This window comes from Halictus rubicundus, chromosome 5, assembly GCF_050948215.1.
Source record: "Halictus rubicundus isolate RS-2024b chromosome 5, iyHalRubi1_principal, whole genome shotgun sequence".
NCBI classification, from domain to species: Eukaryota; Metazoa; Arthropoda; class Insecta; order Hymenoptera; family Halictidae; genus Halictus; species Halictus rubicundus.
The window spans coordinates 8,574,749-8,595,892 of NC_135153.1; the positions used below are offsets into that span (position 1 = coordinate 8,574,749).

Sequence of the window (21,144 nt, forward strand, 5' to 3'; positions counted from 1 at the left end):
AAGGGGGATTATTCTTCATTGAACGCGTCGTTTTTTTTGCGTAAGTTCATAGGAGAAAAAATTTATCGGACACGTGCACGGACCTAAAATTCCTTTTACCTTTTTTTGTTTCATGTTTTGCCATAAATGCGCAATTGAAACGGTTTATTTTCGAAATTTTTAAGCGCAGACAAAAAAAAAGTATTTTTACGGATGTCCACGTTATTGTCATCTCACTTCGGAGTTGCTCTTCCGCGGGGTGCTCGTAAAACTACTACTTTGCCGAACACTGTAACGATTTTCACGGAACTTTATCCTTTTCCGTCTGAACGCGTGGGATAAACCTTCCCCGTTACCATTTCGACCCATTTTAACTTGTTCAACAAACATCCAACTAGTTCAAACAACAGGTCAGGATGTATTGATGGCATTCCTGTGTACTACCCCTGACGAAAACTATTCGACCGCGTTTAAAAATCGCATAATCTTCTTAAAATTGAACCGAATGAGTTGAGGTTTCTTGACATGTTAGAAAATTTTCAAAAAAACTCCCATTGGTCGGAATTCGGAAGACTAAAAAGTAGAAATTTTTTTCGATTTTTTCATCTGTGCCTATAATGAAAATTTGAAAAATCTTTCATTTTTAATGTAAGCCCAAATAATTCTTTATACACTCTTATATTCATGATTTTCATAAAGTATTTTCTGTCGGGGGTAGCAAAACAGTCGGACAACAAAGTATTTCAATTTTAAACGACGTGTGTTCTAATACCAGATATTCCACCGTGTATAGCATTGTCGGACAATTAACATCCATCAGGTAGAAATGCTACCGAATTAATTAAACATGCCATCCCTACGGACTAAATTGTTATTACACGTTTTTAGCAAGTGTATACATATATATATACATACGCTTTCATTGCAGCAACAATTCGTACATTCAAACAACATGGTTCATAAATCCATAAATGATGATCGAGGTATTTCTAATATTTTAACGAGACGATGTTCGAAACAAAAATGCAGTAGAACAAAAATTTTGAAAAACAGTATTTGATTTTTAAGTATTTTTTGTTATTTCATTGTAATTACGTCGATTACGAAGATCAGTCTTTAAATGTTTTTCATACCATTATTAAATGGATCCCATTTTCTGTAGAACAACGTTTCATCAAGAAATATTAATTTAATGCGCAATATTAATTTAACCAACAGCGGATATATTTCTTGAGTATTTTGCATGGGCAGTCGTCGAATATTAATTTTAATTGTTACATTTCACCGGCATCGTAATGTTCACTGAAGTTACGGTTATGAAAGAACCTAAATACCATATCGATCCTTTCATTAACCGATACTTTAGCCGTGACGGCAATTATTCCATTTTTGGCCCCTCGATCAAAAGAATTATTGCCACTTTATAATACACTCGAACCTCGGTAATTCGAATTCCAAGTTAAAATCTTCCGGAGGTCTCGACGTACCGAGATTTTTTTAGTGAAATGGATTTAACAAACGAAAATTCGATTTTTCGATTATGCATGCTTAAATGAAGAAAAATTCAATGTTTGAAACTTGAATTTCTTATTTTGCCAGCGAAATTTTCGGAACTTTTCAACATATTAAATACAATTCCATTGGAAATTACAAGTTTCAACAGCGTGCGTCAATTCATTGGCAGCGCGTAAAATGGACGAGATTGCATCAGCTATTGATTACATTCAAAATAGACGGGAATCCATCAAAAGGAGCTAATAAATTGGCACGGGCCTTGTCATCGATCATGCTTCATTAAATCTGGACAGCTTAATATCAGCGGAGGACTTATAGACTGCTCTGCACACTCTGTTACAACTGACTGTTACTTCTTCGAGGAAACGTGAATTCTTTGGAAAAGTTACGGGATCGATTAGAACCGAATTCTCGAGAGTTCTATCCATAATTCGCGACTTATACCGGGCCCAGTTGGACAATATCAGATCAACTTTGAAACAGCTGTCGCAAAGAATGATAGTAGCAAGAAACGAATTCGTCCCGTGATCTCTCGTTTATTTAGCAATTTATAACTTATCTGCTCGTACTGTTGCACAACGAAAATTTGAACAGCCACCGTACACTAGGGTGGCTCTTATTTTCGACATCCGAACATTCCCAAAATTAACGATTTTCAGATTACGGTTTTCGATTTTCTAGAAGGAACAAACAGTAGCTTGGCTTTGTTTTTCGGTACCTAAGATCTAGGGTGACTAACGAAAGAAAGTTTGTGTAATCGAAGTTCAATATCGCGATGAATAATGTGTTTTCGAAGTATGTTTTATCGTCTGGTTCTTTCATGATTCATGCTTGACGTAGCCTGGTTAACCGACACGAAGTAGGGCAAATTTCAGCTGAAACAACGTATAAATCTGTCGCGTCGTAGGAACCAAATTGACTCTGACAATACTTCCAATAAAGACGAATTGTCGAAATTAAACAACATCCCCCCAAGTATCACATGACAAATCGAATAGTTAATTCTCAATTGAAAAACTATGACACGTCAAACGATAACGAATTTCTTCGTCGCAATGTTTGCTTTTTCGAAGACTCCGTAGATTCGCGATAAGGTAGAGTAACCAGGTTACCAACAAAAATAGGTGGAAAATGGTTTCACATGCCTCAGCTTTTCGTCCTTATATGAGAACATTTTTCGCTGGGAAAGGGCTCGTTCGAAAGAGGAAGGTTCAGTCTGGCGGGCGCTGGTTATCAGTTGACGAGATTACGCAGATATTTGGTAACATAAGCGTTAGAAGTAGGCCAAAAATTGACGATGCGCATGCCGAGAAATCCAAGCATTTTTATGCCATTCGATGAGTTTTCTGGATGAAATCGAGAGTGACGCGCACTAGAAAATATCTTCAGCTAGAAATTGAGCTATATTTTGTCTTGATTCTCTGCGAAATAGAGCGAAAAACTTGAAGCACGTTTCTGGCGTCAGAATTCGTGATATCGATAATACCGAGCAAAAACTGTGACAAGTTTAGTCAGAGACTTAAGACCCGTCGGATCAAGACCAAGACGGATCTTAAGTCAGTGGCTGAAGGCTGTGAAGGGAAATTATGCAGCAGTTACCGACCTGCTGGCTCTACAAAAGTCACGTGACTACCCTTGGCTCTTAAAAGCAACAAAGATATGTTTAAGTTCTAGTCTTAGGCGACCCATCCTGTGTATACACATAACGAGAAGTTCAGATCGGTGGAAATAGTATGCGAACTCACAAAAGCTTACAACTCTTGCTAAAGTTTCGAACTCTTAGCGGGGACTCGAACGTTTGCGAAAGTTCAATCGTGCGAGGCTTGAAGACTCGAAAAGTCAGCTACCGACTGCCTCGCTTTTCTGCAGTTCCCTTTAACCGAGAATTAAGCAATAACATCGTTTGTATATCCAGGAAAATTTGTATATCTCTTAGAGTCATTTCTGATCATTTCTGATGAAAAACAGGCAAACAGTACGAGAAGCACGAACTCTTGATTCCTGAAATTCAATCATTGTCTCTCAATGGTCCGACTTTGGAACAGCGTGGCTTCCACACTTTAGACAGCACAGGGATCTTGAAATGCGCTCTGGGAATATATATCCTCTTCTAGCTAAGCAACGGTTTCTTTGTTCCAAGTACAAGATTCCACGCGAAAGACATATGTAGTATATTATGTGTGCTAACACCTTTTTTACAGAACCCTTTACGAATGGTGTGACCAAAGCAGATGCGATGACTGTCCCATCAGAAATATTAAGTAAAAAAATTCAAAAAACATTTTGTTGTCGAGAAAATCAATTTGAAACATTCACTAAGCTCGAATACCATTGGATACAAATTATAAGTGTTTTAGTCTGTGACGTGCTATACCTATTTGTAATTAACACTCGTGATAATATCAAATTACCTATTCTCCATCGACCTAATTATATATTGTTCTATCAGCTTGCATTGCATTACTATACAATACCATTCTCGTTGTGTATCAACGTTATCCAGATGACAGATATACAGATAAATATATACAGAGTGTCCCAAAAATGTTGGAAAACCTTTGAAGAGGTGGCTCCTGAGGTCGTTTGTAGTATACTTTTTCCTTAGCGAAAATTTCCGCCTCAGCTTTGTTAACTATTCCATATCGAACATTTGCTTAAAGTAATTAACTAAATGTTATCCGCATGTATGTAAAAAATTATGACATATAATTTACGAACGAATTTCTGTGAGCCGAATGGAAAACAAGTCGAGAAAATCCGATTGTTATTCCGATCGATTTGATTATATGATAACGAATAATGCGTGGCAACGTGCTGTAATATGTTTATAAAATACGAGTATGTTAATCCAAGTAAATTTATCTTCAAGGTCGGGAAACGTACAACTAGCGTAAACAAACTGTTCGTATTTACAAACCCACGTGGAACTAACAATGAGTCGAGTTAAACGTCTGTTTAAAATAGCAATGTTAACGAATCCATTGTGTCCATAATTAACTGTTTGCTTAAAGCAGCCATGTTTGCCGTAACACACTGTTTCCTCCAAATTCGAATAACTTCGAGATACGTCGCGGGGGCCCGAAATTTTGTGAAAATATCTAAGCGAATAAATAAGACGAATTTCTTTGATTTTTACTACGCGAAATCAACGCATAATGCATTATTATTATAAATAAGGGAAATAATTATTGGACCACACTGTATATTACATATACAATAAGAGTTCTGTGGACCGCCATGCTTTTATGTGTAACACGAATTGTTCGTGTTGTTCCAGATTATACATAATACGATACCTAGATGGTCTGCTTTCAGTGTTACGCCATTTCGAAAAGTTGCAAAGTTTTAATTCGCTTGGCGTGGCGGAAACGTTGAACAAGTTCTTGTCCGATAACAGAAAACCGCTGACAGGTTTAGGTAATATTAGAAATGTTATTATCAAACTGCGAGTTTTGTACATTTACGATATTTGCAATCATGTTAGACACGTTATAAAATAGGCAATTTTGCTAAAATGCAAAATAGCTTTTATGTTATTATCGTGGCAACGAAACGTATAGATGTATATACGTAGTCGATCCATTAAAACAACTAACAAATTTTTCCTTTTGAAGCAATAGCATTTAGTGACGGGGTAAAGTCGATTGCAATTTTCATCTCGCATTGTTCTGTTCCAGAAAACGCGGATGTGCCTGACCGAAATATCTTTTCAGCATTTTTCAACATTTTTTCACCGAAAATTACAGTGCAATAGCAATACAGCGATCATCGATGTATTGAAAAAATGTCGTGTCTACTGTTATTCGTGTGAAACAGAATACAGAGACATTATTTCTACTACCGTATGCTTGGTACGTGAATTATTCAGACTCTCGCATTGCATTCTATGTATAACGAAACTTACGAGATGTTAAATTCAAATTAAAAACGCATATTAATCGGTAAATGAATGTTGTGTATACGTATACATATAACGCGTGTGCAAACTGGTGATTACACAAAGTATTATTTATATTTCCTGAATTTCCAATCACGTAGCTTCGTGGATTTGCAAATTACAATCTCCAAACAGAATATCTTACGCATGACTACATTAAATAATTAAGTGACGTAGTTCAACAAATGCGTTATTCATCCATGCTTAAGGTATTTGCCCTGTAGAGATTAGTTGATGCACAAATACGATAAGGGAATAAATTAAACTTAAAAAAACGGAAGAAAGAAAGTCACATATTCGGAAAGAAAGTCATTTTCTGTAGTTGAAAACAACGTAGCATATTCTGTAGCGCTCGATTAATTAATTGTTTACTACATTTCATTTAAACAACAGTACATTTAATAGCAATAATATTTAGCCATCACCTCGAGCACCTAAATTATTTCCGCTTCGAACTCGAACTGATTTTTTCGGCTTCAAGGTCACTTCAAGGTCGTTGAACTCAAAAAGTCATTTTTTTTTACTTTCAATAGTAGCGGAAATAATGTAGGTACTCGAGTGAAAATTAACAACCTGTACACAAGCATGTGTACAACTCTTCTCTGTTTCATAGATAAATTTTTAACGTTAAGCTTGAAGGGTAACATTGAATTTGAGAATCATGATCGTTTAGAAATGTCCTCAAGAATGTCAATGTCACCTTCAGACATCGCTGTTACGTTTTATGGGTGCATAACGTGTAGCGTTTGACATATCGATGGATGTTCATCCTTTATTCGTAAAGTTGGGAGATGAATCCACCAGAATCGATAGTTCGGAACTACCGATCGTTCGCTTACGTCAAAGTTCACGGAGTATATAATCAAATTTCAATTGCAAGCTGTTACGAAATTTATAATTAATTAGAAGTGAACAGTAGCTTGCGATCCATTGCTATTCCAAAGCGATTGGCGAAGCTTATCGCACCGCATTTGGAAAACAATTACGTAATTTATAGGACTTTAAGGTAGCAATAAAGCTTTGCTTAATGAATTTTCTATCAAACACGGAAAACGTTCATCGATTAAACAAAGAAAGCGAAATTGAGAGTGGCCAAATGTGTACGCAAAAAATACGTATGCAAACTTTTATAACATTAACACTAGAACTACCGAACCAGTCAAAATGACTGGTGGATGATTTTTTCTTTCACGATTAGTGAAACTATGAAAACGTTTTCACGAGAAATTTTTTAATATATCTCTTCTTTGGAGTACATGTTACCATAAAAATCGTATGAAACCTCAGCAAATTCAATCTTGCTGTTATCGTAAAGGGATAAGTCTATGTCACGCTTAGGGTTCGGTAGTTCTAGTGTTAATGAGCTGTAACGTTTATCAAAGCTAAAGTGTCAAATATTTTTGCCAAAGCATAGTTATCGAAAAACGGTTCATAAAGCAACATTGGCTATGGTGTTACATGCTTTAAAATTCAGGTATTACATACGCCGGGAACGTATTACCACGTTTCCTCAACGTCTGTGATATCATTTAAAAATCAATATTCAGTTTATTCGATAAAATTTGAATATGTTAAGCTCCCCCCTTCGCATCCCATAAAGTTTTGGAGGATTTCATTTTTATAGTAACTACAACTCCTTCGAGTTTATTTTACGCGATCCTTTCGAAGAAGCTTTCTATTACCCGCATATTTTAAAATAATTTATAACTCACAACTTTCCGATAATCTCTCGCAAAGTTTTATCGCAAAGATTTAGTTTGACACGAATAATATGGAAGATCTTAATATGATTGTAATCAATTTACATGTAATATTGAAATACTTCATTGCAAACCTAATTTAGTTACACGCAGCCAAATCAGATGAAAATATTAATAAACGCGTGAAATCGAAATATTAATTATTCTAATACGCAGGGAAATCTAGTAGCCGTGTCCACGATAATCTACGTCTACTTTAAACTACTACCTCGTTAGGCTACTTTAACACGGGTACACTGTGAAATGGAAAATAGTAAATTGCAAGACTCGAGATTTCAATTACCTTGGTATTCCGTTTTATATATACTATTAAATATCTACCCCGAGCTAATGTTCCAGGCGTGTGGTTTTTTGGTGTTTTCATTGTAGTGAAACGAGCTTTATTCGACGTCTGATAAAGCTGCGGCTCCGTGAAATTATCTATCAAAGATGTTCTCTTTACAACACATGAATATACCGTAAGATTCGCGGCATTTTCTGTCAGTGCTGGCGACACGTTAATTAAACTAACGCAAAATTTTCTAATTGGGAAGATAAATTCAGCGAAGTTGAACCTGGAGTTGCGCGCCTCGATTAAGAAGCACTTGCGAAATTAATTAGCCATTATCTCGAAAGCCGTAACAAACGATATACATAAAGTGGACGTAGCAACTTCGAACAGTTTCTCATCTCTTGATCAACCGCCCGATCGATTGAAGATAATCGATTCGACTCTGAGAAATGAATCGAAGGGAACGCAGGGAATCCGAAGGGTTCCGAGTTCGATGATTGCCACAGGTAATTCAATCCTCGCGATAAGAAAAGCGGCAAAAAGTGTATACGAAATATTTACTATTTTCCGTCGTCGCTACGCTTGGAATTGGCCAGAATTTTTTATTGGTCCTCGGGAAAATTTGAAAGCCTTGGCCAGAACCGATATATACGAGATGAAGGAAAAAACAAGTGGCTACTACTACAGAAATACGATTTCTATGTGAACGTACGTTGATCGTACAGGGTGCCGACGTTGCTGCTGACGTTGACGACGCTGTCCTACCGTTCAAGGAACTTGGAGGAGTGAGGAAAAGCTGCTCTTTTTCTTTGTGGTATTCTCGCTCCCCCTTTCTCTCTCTCTCTCTCTCTCTCTCTCTCTCTCTCTCTGTGTCTTTACCTCGCTATCTCCCTTCACTTTCTCTGTCTCTGGCAGCACTTCACCGTTGACACTGGTGTCTGGTCTCTCCTTGTCTCGTGCTGTCGTTCGTTCTTTGTCACTAAAACGCGAGAAACAACATAGCGGCGGCTACGTCGTCCTCGAGGAAAGCGTTCCCAGTTGGTGAAGAGACGGCGGCGAAGGGTACGACGACGAAACGCAACACCGCACCGGTACCACGGGGTGGACTGAAGTCCCTACGAGTGCTGATCAGACTCTTATAGCTTGCGTCGGAGGCGCAAGCGCTCGTCGAACTTCGCCGCCTAGGGATGGGCCGGTACATTTCGAAAAGAGGTGTTGATCCTCTCTCCTCTCGACCGATCGACTTTTCATCGTCGGATGAGCTACGAAGACGACTCTCGATAATCTGCCTTACACGAACAATGATTTCTCGTGTTTTCATAGTTTTCCTTTTCGTTGAAAAATCTTACTACATTTTCCTGTAATAGGGTCACGCGAGAAACACGGAAACAAATATTAAAACCGATCGGAATTATTAGCTAGGAGACACAGGAGATAGGCTGAATTAAGACGTACCTTTAACATGTTCGTCGCCGCGTCACCCATATGTGGTGAACGAAATTATTTTGTTTTAAAATGAATTTTCGCGTTGATATGTTCATTGTACTAAACTTGATTAGGATCTGTAACATGCAAGAAAGTTGGAGGATTACTCAGTATCATACATTTAATTTTTTGCAATTTTTATTTCATTAAATAACTTACTTTGATTTTATGGAATTTTTGGGCGTTCAAAGTGTTGAGAAAGAACGGGTTGGCTTCGACACAATTGGAAGGAAACGCAGGGGCCTCTTCAGCCATCGAAATAAGAACAGGAGCCGCGTCGATTTCCGGAAACCAAGAGGGTGGTCGAGGGATGCACGAGGACCAAGGCACCCACACCGACCGAACACATTGCTCGCGATAACACCAAACTCAAGAAATCACCGCCATAGTAAAAACCACACCCGCACGGTCCAGCCCGAGGACACAAACTGACACGGTGGATGGAAGCAGCACCCCGACGACGGATCGAACAAAGGACCGATAAACAATACGCTGACGACTAATTTTCACACAAAGACCTATATAGGTGAAGGTGCGATATCAACGGAAAGGAGATTTCGAAGAATCAATGCGTTCAGCTCACAATAATGCTGACCCAGCGATGATGTCGTCTACAAGGTGCTGGAAATCGGATGATCCAATGAAAAGGAAAGTGGCAAGGGAGGGAAAAGGGCACGATCTGGGCCCCCACCAATATCTACCCTAGAACAAAGGAATAGTCCGTCTACAAAAAGGGGCGACAGTTCCTCATCATAAGTAATTCAGTCAAGAGAAGCCAGTCAACCGAGAGGAATGAGTCAGTTAGTAAACAGGAGTCAGTCAATCAAGAGTCAATCAGGAAGAGTCGGTCAGTCGGTCAGAGAACAATCAACCGTCAGTCAATCAACAATCGGATCAGTAAATCGAGAGAAGTCAATCGATCAACTTTCAGTCCAGCAAGAAGAGCCGATCAGTCAAGAGAAGTGTCAACCAGTCGGGCAATTAAACAGTCAATGCTCAAGTCGGACAAGCCTGAATGAAGTCAGCGAGATCCCAGTGCACCCTGCGCGAATCCGAACTCAGTGTCAAAGGCCCGTAAACCCGCCTGAACCTTCTCGACCTTCTCGTCGAACAGCTAAACGAGCGAATCGGAATGCGAAGAATGTAAGCGTTCACAATTACCTTTAACGATTGTATTAGCCGAACACATGTGGGAAATATATCGTTAGTTAACAAACATTTCGGCTCTCCATTTAATTACAAACCGACCTCAACTTCAACTTCGGCCGTCCTTTAAAGTTTTCGTTGAAAGATTCACGGATCACAGATTTTTATATAAACTTTATAATTAAATAATAAACAAGAAGATCGGTCACGCCTCGAGCCATTTACCTGTTTAGTATACTCACGATGTACGCGGTATGTATATCGCAAGCCACGAGTATGACTCGTGTTGTTTACGTACGAACGTGATGCCACGGGTCTGGCTCGTGCTTATTGTTTTTGGCCCAAATTTCTTACCACGCGTCTCACTCGTGGTTGTAGGCCAAAGGGTTAATCAATCAATTAAAATATTAAAGTTTTCTCTAACTGTTTTCATCGTCTCAATTTCCCGAACCGAAACCGGTGAATGCAGGTAGGTTAAAAAAAACTGTGTCCAATATTATCTAAATGCGTTGTTTGTCCTTCCTGGGACGTAACGCCCGTTGCCCGGTGCCGAATCCGGCACAGTTTCGGTTTCACCTGCCCGACGATATCGTACTCCCTTTGCAATCATAACAATTGCAAATTCGTTTGGATTCTGCAGTTCCAAGTGCTTTTGCAAATTAGTATGAATGGTCCTATAAATATTATATTATTTTTTCCATATTGAAGTAATACATTTGTTGTAATTTTTATTATAATCCTGCCAGCAAATTCGCTGGAATTATACAGCACAAGGTGATACGGTTCAACTAGACCTAACTGCACGCACTTGTCGCCGAATTGCCTCGCGATTCTCTCTCTCTCTCTCTCTCTCTCTCTCTCATTCTCTCACACGTTCTCTCGCGGTCTTCCCTCATTCGACCTATCGCTCATTCCGTTTCAATCATTAGCTCACTTTCCGTAACTCTCGTTCGCCAACTTTCTTTCTCACTCACTCGCTCACTGTCTCATACAGGCACCACACATTTAGACTTATATTCAAATATGATAACTTTACGTACCGTAATGATCGCTGTGCAGTTTTTGATCGAACATTGTAATCTTCTGTCGTCATCGCACAGTTTGAAATAGTTTCTCAGAATATCGCACTTTTTCCTGCCCGTTGTAATAATTCTCGTCCACTCACTACAATTATCAACTTCTCGGCCAGTTATAATCGGTTTAATTTCTGTTATCGGTAGCAGCGCGCGCAAAATATTTCGAGCATTGCACGCATACCGAGGAAACTAAAATCATAACACGAACAACCTTTAAAAAAGGTCTGCCAGTCTGGATGTTGAAGTATACAGTACAGGGACACAGGACACAGCTATCGGTTCTGAGTGTTACGAACATGACCGTTACCAACACAGAGGTGGCGGGACATTGTGGTAGTTGAATTCAAATCAGAGATGTGACTAAGTTGAATTCAAATCGGAGATAATCAAAATGTGATTAATTGTAAGTTTAGCTGCCACTGTTTAGGTGCCGCAGGTGAAAATATTTCAATTTTTATTAAGCGGTGTTTGGCTGCTTCGTACGAAAACACGGCTGCCGCGATTACGCCGGCAAGCTTGCCACTTGACACTTTGACGCGATATCTTATGCTTAGATGTATGTACACACTGCTTTTCCAATACTATACTTGGTTTATTTAATAAAGAAACAATTGATAATTACCACTGATTTTCTTCCAATACCTGTCGACCAATTCTTCAGTCTTTCAGTGAACAGCGTGCCGTTATATATTTCGACGCAAGAAAAGAATTATTGAATAATGATCACTTGAGTACGTACTTAAAAATATCGTGTCTTTAAATAAACTATTGCATGCACATATCACTGTCCAAGTCCATTATTAAAATCAGTTGTATTTTATATTTCATTAGCGAGCACTATCACTTCCTCTCTAGTCACGTACTATTTATTTGAACATAAAATTAATACGTAACATCAGATGTCGTTTCAGTATTATAAGATTGCGCCACTTGTGGGCAAACGTGTAGATGCAAGCTCTATCTACAGTTTGACGAAACTTTATGTTGACTGCTATGTCCTACAGAAAACGCGACGCTGATCACGAACTGTGAAATGCATTTATTTGTAAGTGAACGAAAGCGGCGTGAAAGTTTTATTTTATGTGTGTTTCGATATTTAAGATAACAATGAGCTGGGAAATCAGCTGTGCAGATATGTGTCGTGCGTGCATGAAGGTCGACGGCGTTCTTCTCCCTATGTATGATGACGACACAATCAGCCAAAAAAATTTACCTGATAAACTTGCTGAACTGGCATCGATACAGGTTAGTAATAAAGTATTTTCACTTTATATATTCATCTCATGAATAAATTCAATACGTTTTTCTGACGATTGCACGTGTTTGAATTTCACGAAGATACCACATAACCTTAAAATGATATTCACATATGTCCTTTATTGAATACTGTGTTCGTAGTTTGTTTGTTACAACGTCTACATAAGGATAATATTAAATCAACCGTGTGTTTAAATGTATTTTATATGATTAAAATGTGTTTGATAACAACTTGTGATGTATTTGAAATTGTCAACAATTAAAACGCCATGAACATAAAAGAACGAGAGAGCATGCAAACTTTAAATTAATTTATTTGAAACAAGTCAAACAAGCAGATTTCTGTAAGCATATTTCCTCAGAAAGAATATTTGCTAATCAAAGATACAATGTAGCAGCTTTTAATAAAGTACATAACCTTTATATAAAATAGATTTAAGTAATTTTTAAGCATAGAAATAAAGGGGTTTAAGCATATATACTATAATTTTTACAATAATCAATATTATGCAATTGTATTATCTAATTGTATTATCTAACATATGTATATATTTCTTTTCCAGATTGATAGGTTTGACGGGCTACCAAACATGTTGTGTGCGAAATGTGCATATCGCACGGATGCATTTTATGACTTTAAACTCCAGGTTCAAGCCACAGAGAAGAAACTTCGCAAGATGTTTGAAACACAAATGCATTGGACAATAAAGGTAAAATTACATATACTATATTTTTTCTACATTTTTTCTACACATTTTTTTGTCATTCTTCTATCTATTATTCTAATTTATAATAGTACATGCATAATCTGTCTTATGTTACCTTTTAGGAAGAGATAATAGGCAATGACGCTAATCAGGACTGTTCAGAACAAACAAATGAGTTACTGGAGGCAAAATCGTTAGACAATAAACAGGATACTAAGTCTATGAACACAGTAGTTCATTCAGAACAGTTTGTAGCTGATGAAATTGGTATGACTTGTAAAGAAGAACATATGTTAGAAATCGATGTGTGCCAGTTAGTGGAAGAAAGTGAGGAATTTAACAAGGCTGACTTGTCTGACTTAAGAAATATCCTTATTTCCAAATTACCAGCAACGCAAGTTGAGCAAGAAAAACACGTAAAGAGCGAGATACCAAATGAAATTTCAAAAATGCTTGAATCTCAGCATTTAGACTATACGATAATGTATATACCAGAGGAAGAGGTTTCTTTGGAACATATGAATGCCGAGAACGTAGTACCTTGTGAAACAGTAAGTACCATTAAATTAGGAGATGAAAAGAAAATTCTGGAAGGTGACTGCGATGACCAAATCTTTGACGATTCGCTGGACCACGAGGATTTTTTAGATACTGTCTATGTTGAAAACATTGAGGATACGCAGGTTCGTAAAAGAAGTCGAAACAAGCAATCTTCGGAATCCTCGATCCCAGAGAAGAGTTCGAGGGAAAAAGTAAACGGACAAAGCAAACAGAAGGTTTCGTTCGAATTAAAACCGCAAACGGAAGAGAGCGAAGACTCTGATTCTGATTATTTTGTTGACCCCAAAGATAATATATTGGGTAGTTTGAACGATACGATCACTAGAATAAAGGAGATCAAGCTCGAGGACAACACGATACAGTACCAATGCACATTGTGTTTACAAAATTACGATAAATTGACCGGTGTTTTGTTGCACACTATAGACAATCACGTACCAAGTAGTGGACCATTCTTTTGTGTGGTATGCGAGAAAGATTGCGAAAGTCATCGAGAATTGCGAGCACACGTGAAAACACATACAGGTCAGTTCCCGTACTCCTGTTTCATATGCAACAAAGCTTATACGATGAAGAGGTATCTGAAGAGGCACATGGTGTGTCACACGGATTTTCCGAGACATCGGTGTCCGAAGTGCGGTCTCCGATTCAAAGTGAAATCAGAGTTAGAGTCGCACATTTCGACGCATATACGTGGCGCACCTTATGCTTGCAGCCAATGTCCGCGATTGTTTAACCACAAGGGCAATTACAAACGACATTTGATCAGTCACTTGGACCCGCAAGGTCTTCACCTGCCTAAATACCCATGTAAAGTTTGTGGCAAGAGATTCCTGAATAATCGCACATTGGAAACACATATGCGTGTTCATACCGGAGAAAAGCCGTTCAAATGCGATGTCTGTGGAAGGTCGTTCTCGCAGCAGGGGAATTTATTGAATCACGTGAGAATTCACTCGAATCCGCGAAGTTATACGTGCGAGGTTTGTGGGAAACGATTCAATCAGAGGGCAACGTTAAGGGATCATAGTCTTCTGCATACAGGAGAAAAACCATACGTTTGCAATGTATGCGGAATCGCGTTTACCTTCAGCGCAGCATTGAGACGTCATATGTGGACTCACACTGGTGGTAAACCGTTCGGATGTGAAATTTGTGACGCTCGTTTCGTGGGCAAATACGATTTAAGGCGACACATGAGGATACACACCGATAGGCCTAAAGCGAAACGGAGAAAAAACACAATTAAAGTAAATGATGACGATGAAGAAAGAGGTAAAGAAGAGAGTATTGCTATTTCCGAGCATCCTGACACGGAAACGGTCTTAATCGAGCAGGTTTTTCTGACTCAAGATGTCACACAAGTCGTACGACAACAAGAATCCGAGAAAGAGAATGTCGACGCTCTTTTTAATCTTATACAGTACGGCTAATAATAATTGTCCTTGCATCTTTTATCGTATGCACACCAGCACTAGTTTTTTTTTTTTTTATTTATGAGCGATTTTTAACGATCACGTCAATTAAAATGGTTACCGTCTGAACGATATTAATAGAACACTGTCTACTATCTTTAAGTCTCTGACGCTATATTGATGTGTTTTCAATTATTCTATTACCAACAAGTGTGCACTCACGGTATAAGAAATAACGGGAAAGATTCTTCTTAGAAATTAAGAGTCACGCGTACTTCTTTTTCGTTTAAAATGTCCGTTTACATGCCTAATGGCTAAGAACGTCCATCCTGACTGTCTAGAATGATTGGAATTACTTTCTCATCTTTAGAATCGTTACAAATTTTGGCTTTCTTCAGGCGTAGGAACGATTGCACGCGGAATTACGAGATACTATCTCTGGAAAATAAAATATGCACCTGCATTTGTATACTATACATCGAAGAAATTCCAAAGCAATCTTGAAGAAGTACTTACTCAGTGTAACCGAGCGAAAGGTTCAATGGTACCAAACTAGGGATGTGCGGGCCTTACAATGTGTCGGGTTCTCGACTGTTCGGGTCTGGCCGGAGGAAATCGGACGGGCTCGGGCGAGTGGACAGTGTGGCCAGATCAAGACTTATCCCCCACTCTACCTTACTCCTTCTACGATTTCATTCTCCGACGGCGAGTATCCTCCTACAACCCCCGTTTCCGCCACGGACCGGTCACGTGACGCATTTCGTCTCTGTTGTGATCTCTATTTCCCTAAATTTCTCCTATCTGGCCACACTGCATTCGGGTAGCCCGACTGTACTTCCGAAAACCCCCACGTTCCGAATTGACTGAAATTTCGGAAATAGTACATTTCCTGCATGAGAATCGAATATTCCGAGAGTCCGAATATTAATACCAGTGACTGTGTATATTCTGCAAATTAATAAAATGTTCCTAATAACCTATTCCAAGCTTGCGATTTTTGTAATTTCTGTCACTTGAGGGATATATTATAGTTAATTATTTTCGAAGGACCCGCGGAATGCCCAAGCACGGTGATTATCTATGAGACTAAGTCGCGTCGATAAAGTAGGAAATTACGCCGAAAATCCTGCTCGAAAATATTATTTCTATGCAAAATGAAGCTACCTGCACAATTTTAGCGAATTCGGAGTATTGGAGTTTTCGGAAGTTTAGCTGTCCGTAATTTCGGGTACCTGCACATTCTTAGGCCAAACGTATTATAGAACAGTATAAGTACAAAAGTGATGTTTGTTGCTTCCTACTTACGGTGGAAGTCACGATGAATAAGTAAATCTAGTGCGCTATAATGTGCAGAAACTTCTGCTTAATTTCTAATGTATACGATAAAAAAGTAGCAGTACAGCAATGCCTCAGTACATAGACAAACTAGCCCGAAACGAATGAAAATTGCGAAGCATCGAGCTGCGTCTGTCGAGATCAATTTCCTCCTGATAAATTTTGGTTACACTTGATGAGATACGTGTTCCGTTGAGTTAGCATTTCTGAAATGTTTTCTCTTGTAAATAGCAGATATAAACACCAGAACTATGTCTTTCAGTTTTATGATCAGTTTTATTGTAAATAAAACCCTTATAAAAATTTCAACTTATATTTTTCGTTATATTTTGATGAAATTATTACGAGTAGACTGTTAATATTCCTCACGTTAAAATCATTTCGAACAGGTTGTCTTGCAAAATCCATTCAGTCCTTCGTAATTTTAAATATTATAAAATAATGGCACATTGTATATAATTAACAAGTGTTCGAAGACATTTCTATCAGGAAAGTTACGACTAGTAATAATCTGTTAGTAAATTTTTTATGAATTTTATGAGGCATTACTGTATAAAAACAGTATCAGTTAATGGAACGGAGTAGTAGCTGAAAAGAAAATATGTCTAGTGAAATTTCCGAAAGATTTCGAGCAGCCAAATAGTTGAATATCTTTCATTACTCTATATTATGTTCTTTTTTATTTAAAAATTTCGAAGTTAATTCCCCACGAAATACAATACCTACTTATAGTTTCTAGCAAGAGAGATTACATGCGACAAAGCGTATAATAACTTTTTGCAAACCATATGTCTTCGTTTACAACAAGATGAACATTCATTAATAACTTTGCATGCGTGCCTTTAATTAATTCTTAATTTAAAATGAAATGAAAAAATCTTATGAAAATTATAAGGAAAGATTTTATAGATATTTTTTTTAGTCAAATAAAATATATTAAGTCCGAGGTTTTCTGTTATTCATTCTCGATTCTATTTTACGATACGTATGTATAATTGTTTTAGAGAAATTTAATAATTCCAAAACTTTCAATTGTACAGTACCTGAAGTTTGTAATTTGCATATTTTTTTACGACTTTGCAAAAAATTGAACTGTAAAGTCAGTTTATAAATACATTTTGTTGTAATATTTCGGTAGAGCACTCAACGTAAACACAAGTATAATTTATCGAGCGAGTTGAATTAAGAATGCCTGGAAGTCGTTAATTAATTAAAAAGACAAAAATAAATGATAAATTATAATAACAATGGAAACTATTTATATTATGTAATACTTCTTTAAGTATAAATAATAATAATAATAATTAAGTAAACTATATAAATTATAACGTAAAAGTATATAAATTAATTCTTCAACACAATTGAGTTATATATCTATAATTAACTTGTTTTTTGTCAAATGACATAAATATTTTCTACTAGCAAATTACAATAAAATCAAATGACCCGAACAGTATATGTGATTGAGTGGAATCAATTTATTTTAATTAAAATAATATCTTAAGATGCGTATCTTGAGATACGCTTGTAACGATATATTAACGTACATACTATTTTTACCATAAGTTTGTTGGTATTAGTTACAGGAAAAATGTTGAATACTGAAAGCTGCCTGAAAGATGAAAGTATTGGTTACTTAGGAAAAGTGGACATTTGTTATATGGTGTTGTTAATAATCCAAGGATAACAAGGAAAGAGTAACACGTATTACACATGTAATAATTGTATTTTAATGATACTTTATTATGTAAACAAAGTAATTCAAGCTATCAGAGAAAGATAGAACAATACTGATCGTTATAAATACACTGCGGATTTTATACATTTATGACAAAAATGCGTAGGTGGAACACAAAATAGTAAAAACATTGAAAGAATTGAAAAATATTGTCATATTATTTTCAACCTACCGGACGTAATCAGAGAGAAAATAAATTTCTATTTCACTCTGGTTTGCTACAATTGTCAGTTACAAATATCCGCAATCTAGTTATAGTAGTTACTGTGCAAAATCATAAACATAAAACCATATATTTATACTATAAATTAGTTATGCCTCTTTAGAATATAAATATACTAACTCATCTATTTTCCAGTAAACTGTAAGAGACACTATTATTGTATTAATCTAAAAACTGTAGATTTGTTGTTTTACTAAGAAAAACGTAGTCTACATTTTACAATCTGTGTAGAATCTACGCCACGTAGGTTGTGCAATTTTGAGGTATTAATTGAATATCATGTTCATCTATTTCATGGAACAAATTACCTTTTATATACAAGTTCCGCAAATCAACAAGTGATGCCAATGAAATGTCTGTAATTTTTGCAAACATATTGAACTTCAAATTTAATTGTTCAAGATTTTGTAAACTATGTGCCCACCCAGGAGCCAGATACTCTAATTTATTATTAGATAAATCCAATACTTGAAGCATCGGAAGATATGTAAAACTGGAATCTATGATTTCACTAATTTTATTATTTTGAAGATTCAATATTCTCAATGTATTTGACATTACATTGGAGACGGTTTCTATATCATTATAACTTAACGACAACTTGTATAACCGATGAAAATTATTTAAGTTTGGAATTTCCGTAATCGAGTTCTTCCTTAAAAGCAACTGCTGTAGATTTGTGAGACCATTGAACAAATTATCTGGTATATACTTCAGATGATTTTCTGATATATCTAGTATATTTAAATTACTTAGGGGAAAGTCACGCAAGTTTTGTAATATTTGACTATTCAAGTTACAGTCTCTTAAGGATAATATTTCCAAATACGTATCATTCGAACTGATATAGATGCTTCGTAAAGGATTTTGATCCAAGTACAACGACATCAGGTTTCCTACATTATAGACATTAAACTGATGGATAGCATTTCTTTCAAGATGTAAATGTTGTAAAGAGGTTGGTAAGCCAGAGATAAAGTTCTTCTCTATATTTCGAATGGCGTTGTCCGTTAAATATAATGTAGTTAGCTGAGGAAATATATCCTTGGGAAATCGATCAAGTACGACTGTGCTGATCCCATTGACGTGGAGCCTTTCCAATTTTGGAAAATGCGACTTCGTATAGTGAAACTGTGTTTGTAACATGTCAAATTGGTCAACGTCATTTTGGTAATCCACAATTAAAGTTTTTAACTTAGAGTGGCCAAAATTGAATATCTCTACATATGGAATTCTATTTCCTGCGACATTGAGACATTCCATTAGCGGAACATTATCAAATAATTCCGTTGGTATTTTATTCAGTAAATTATTTTGTAAATTAATATTTTGTATTGTTCTGCTTATTATAGCAGTCGCCGGAATTTTTGTTATACTGAAGTTATTGAAGGAGACGCTTTCTTCCCCTTCGCAAGATACGCTTGCGTGGCGACGAATTACTAAATTATCTGTATTCTCATCAATATCGGAGCCATAATTTATAACCCGAATAGTATGATATTCGGGAATCAAAAATGTCAAGATGAGTATGTATGGCAACACCATCTTGGATCACCTGAAACAAAAGAAAGCTACCATTGAAAACATGGAATACAGGTCCCAAAATTATTCCCAGTAGGCTATCTATTAGTTATGGACCTGACTTCGAGCCATGTAAAAAGAATTGAAACTTGACAACGTTGGTCTCTTTAAGAAAGCACTCTGCTTTGAACAGTTGTTATTTAAAGTGATAGTTCAATATATTTATAATATGTTCGTGGTGACCCGGAGACAGGTATATACATATATATTGCGCAAATTATAATACAACTTACGGTAAATACGTATGCGTAATTTTCTTTTTCATTTGCAATAACATTTGAAAGATTAAGAAAAAAAGAATGAAAATGACGAATGATGAATGAGTGATGCTAAAAATTATAAATTACTCAAAAGCTACTATATTCATCACAAACTACTAAACACATTTTAGACTAGTTAAATATTAAAAAAGAAAAAAACAATTTTTACCAAGTATGAATTGTTTAAAATTCGATACGTACCTTATTTTAATACACGAGTAGTAGTATAGTACCGAATGTGCCAGTTAGCTCAATTTGAATGTCGATCTAGTCGATGGCTGGCGGGCTTTTATACGTCCCCGTCGAATGCGATGAAGTTCCACAGGCATAAAGGATGTCTTTCAGGATTCAGAAGATGAAAGTGTTATCAGGTCGATAAATTACTGTTGCCAGAGTCAACGATAACCTGCAGAGACCGCTAAGAAAAATTGCACACAGTGCAACACTGTACCCCTTTATTTGCGATCAGCAATAAATAAATATATATATATATATATATATCTACAATTCTGAGATCAGAACCGCCTCAGGGTAGATAATGAAAACATAGAGTATTAATTGAACGCTAATTATGCTTGTGACCATATATGACAGGAATGAAATGAGAAAAGCATAAATAACTAGCAACTTAAACAAAAAATTCACATGAAACATGAAAAATATAAATGAAATAGCACTCCCAAGGGAGGGAGACCTCCTCGGGCACACAGATTGGAAAACTTTAAATTAGGACTATTTTCTTGAGTGAAAAATTCTCAAAAAATTATTTATTGTCGTTTGTACGTTCAAGTTTAACATTCAGAAGTCTCATTCAGAAACCACTCTACGCATCGCGGTTCGGGAACCCGCTTTTCTGTCCAAAAGTATTGTAGCGTTATTTCAAAGTTTAATGTTATAT

At 36.7% G+C, this 21,144-nt stretch overlaps 3 protein-coding genes and 1 long non-coding RNA gene across 7 annotated transcripts in view; 1 reads left to right on the forward strand and 3 right to left on the reverse strand.

The window, feature by feature from the left end:
- LOC143354188 (metabotropic glutamate receptor 8) overlaps positions 1–8,672 on the reverse strand; it is a 49,838-nt gene extending 41,166 nt beyond the window's left edge. The window contains exon 1 of the mRNA XM_076788059.1: positions 8,342–8,672. The gene's annotated coding sequence lies outside the window, so the exon portion shown is untranslated. The remainder of the gene's footprint in view (positions 1–8,341) is intronic.
- Positions 8,673–8,969: 297 nt separating this feature from the next.
- On the reverse strand, positions 8,970–11,937 carry LOC143354197 (uncharacterized). 2 transcript variants are annotated; one of them, XR_013082295.1, is made up of 3 exons: positions 11,812–11,937; positions 11,134–11,358; positions 8,970–9,024 (listed from the first exon to the last, which is right to left on the reverse strand). It is a non-coding gene; the product is annotated as an uncharacterized LOC143354197 (long non-coding RNA). The 2 variants fall into 2 exon arrangements; XR_013082294.1 differs by lacking the exon at positions 8,970–9,024 and adding an exon at positions 10,749–10,767.
- Positions 11,938–12,074: 137 nt separating this feature from the next.
- LOC143354192 (uncharacterized) lies at positions 12,075–17,176 on the forward strand. Of its 3 annotated transcripts, none has more exons than XM_076788069.1 (4): positions 12,075–12,214; positions 12,271–12,414; positions 12,990–13,136; positions 13,256–17,176. In XM_076788069.1, the coding sequence occupies exons 1-4, from the start codon at positions 12,203–12,205 to the stop codon at positions 15,125–15,127; spliced, it is 2,175 nt and encodes a 724-aa protein (XP_076644184.1). In that variant the 5' UTR covers positions 12,075–12,202; the 3' UTR covers positions 15,128–17,176. The 3 variants fall into 3 exon arrangements, with proteins under 3 accessions (XP_076644184.1, XP_076644183.1, XP_076644185.1); XM_076788070.1 differs by having other exon boundaries at positions 12,110–12,214; positions 12,294–12,414; XM_076788068.1 differs by having other exon boundaries at positions 12,100–12,414.
- A 990-nt stretch (positions 17,177–18,166) lies between these two features.
- LOC143354193 (lumican-like) lies at positions 18,167–21,075 on the reverse strand. Its single transcript, XM_076788071.1, has 2 exons — positions 20,448–21,075; positions 18,167–19,960 (listed from the first exon to the last, which is right to left on the reverse strand). Exon 2 carries the CDS (start codon positions 19,948–19,950, stop codon positions 18,640–18,642), a length of 1,311 nt encoding a protein of 436 aa, XP_076644186.1. The 5' UTR covers positions 19,951–19,960; positions 20,448–21,075; the 3' UTR covers positions 18,167–18,639.
- Between the last annotated feature and the right edge of the window lie 69 nt (positions 21,076–21,144).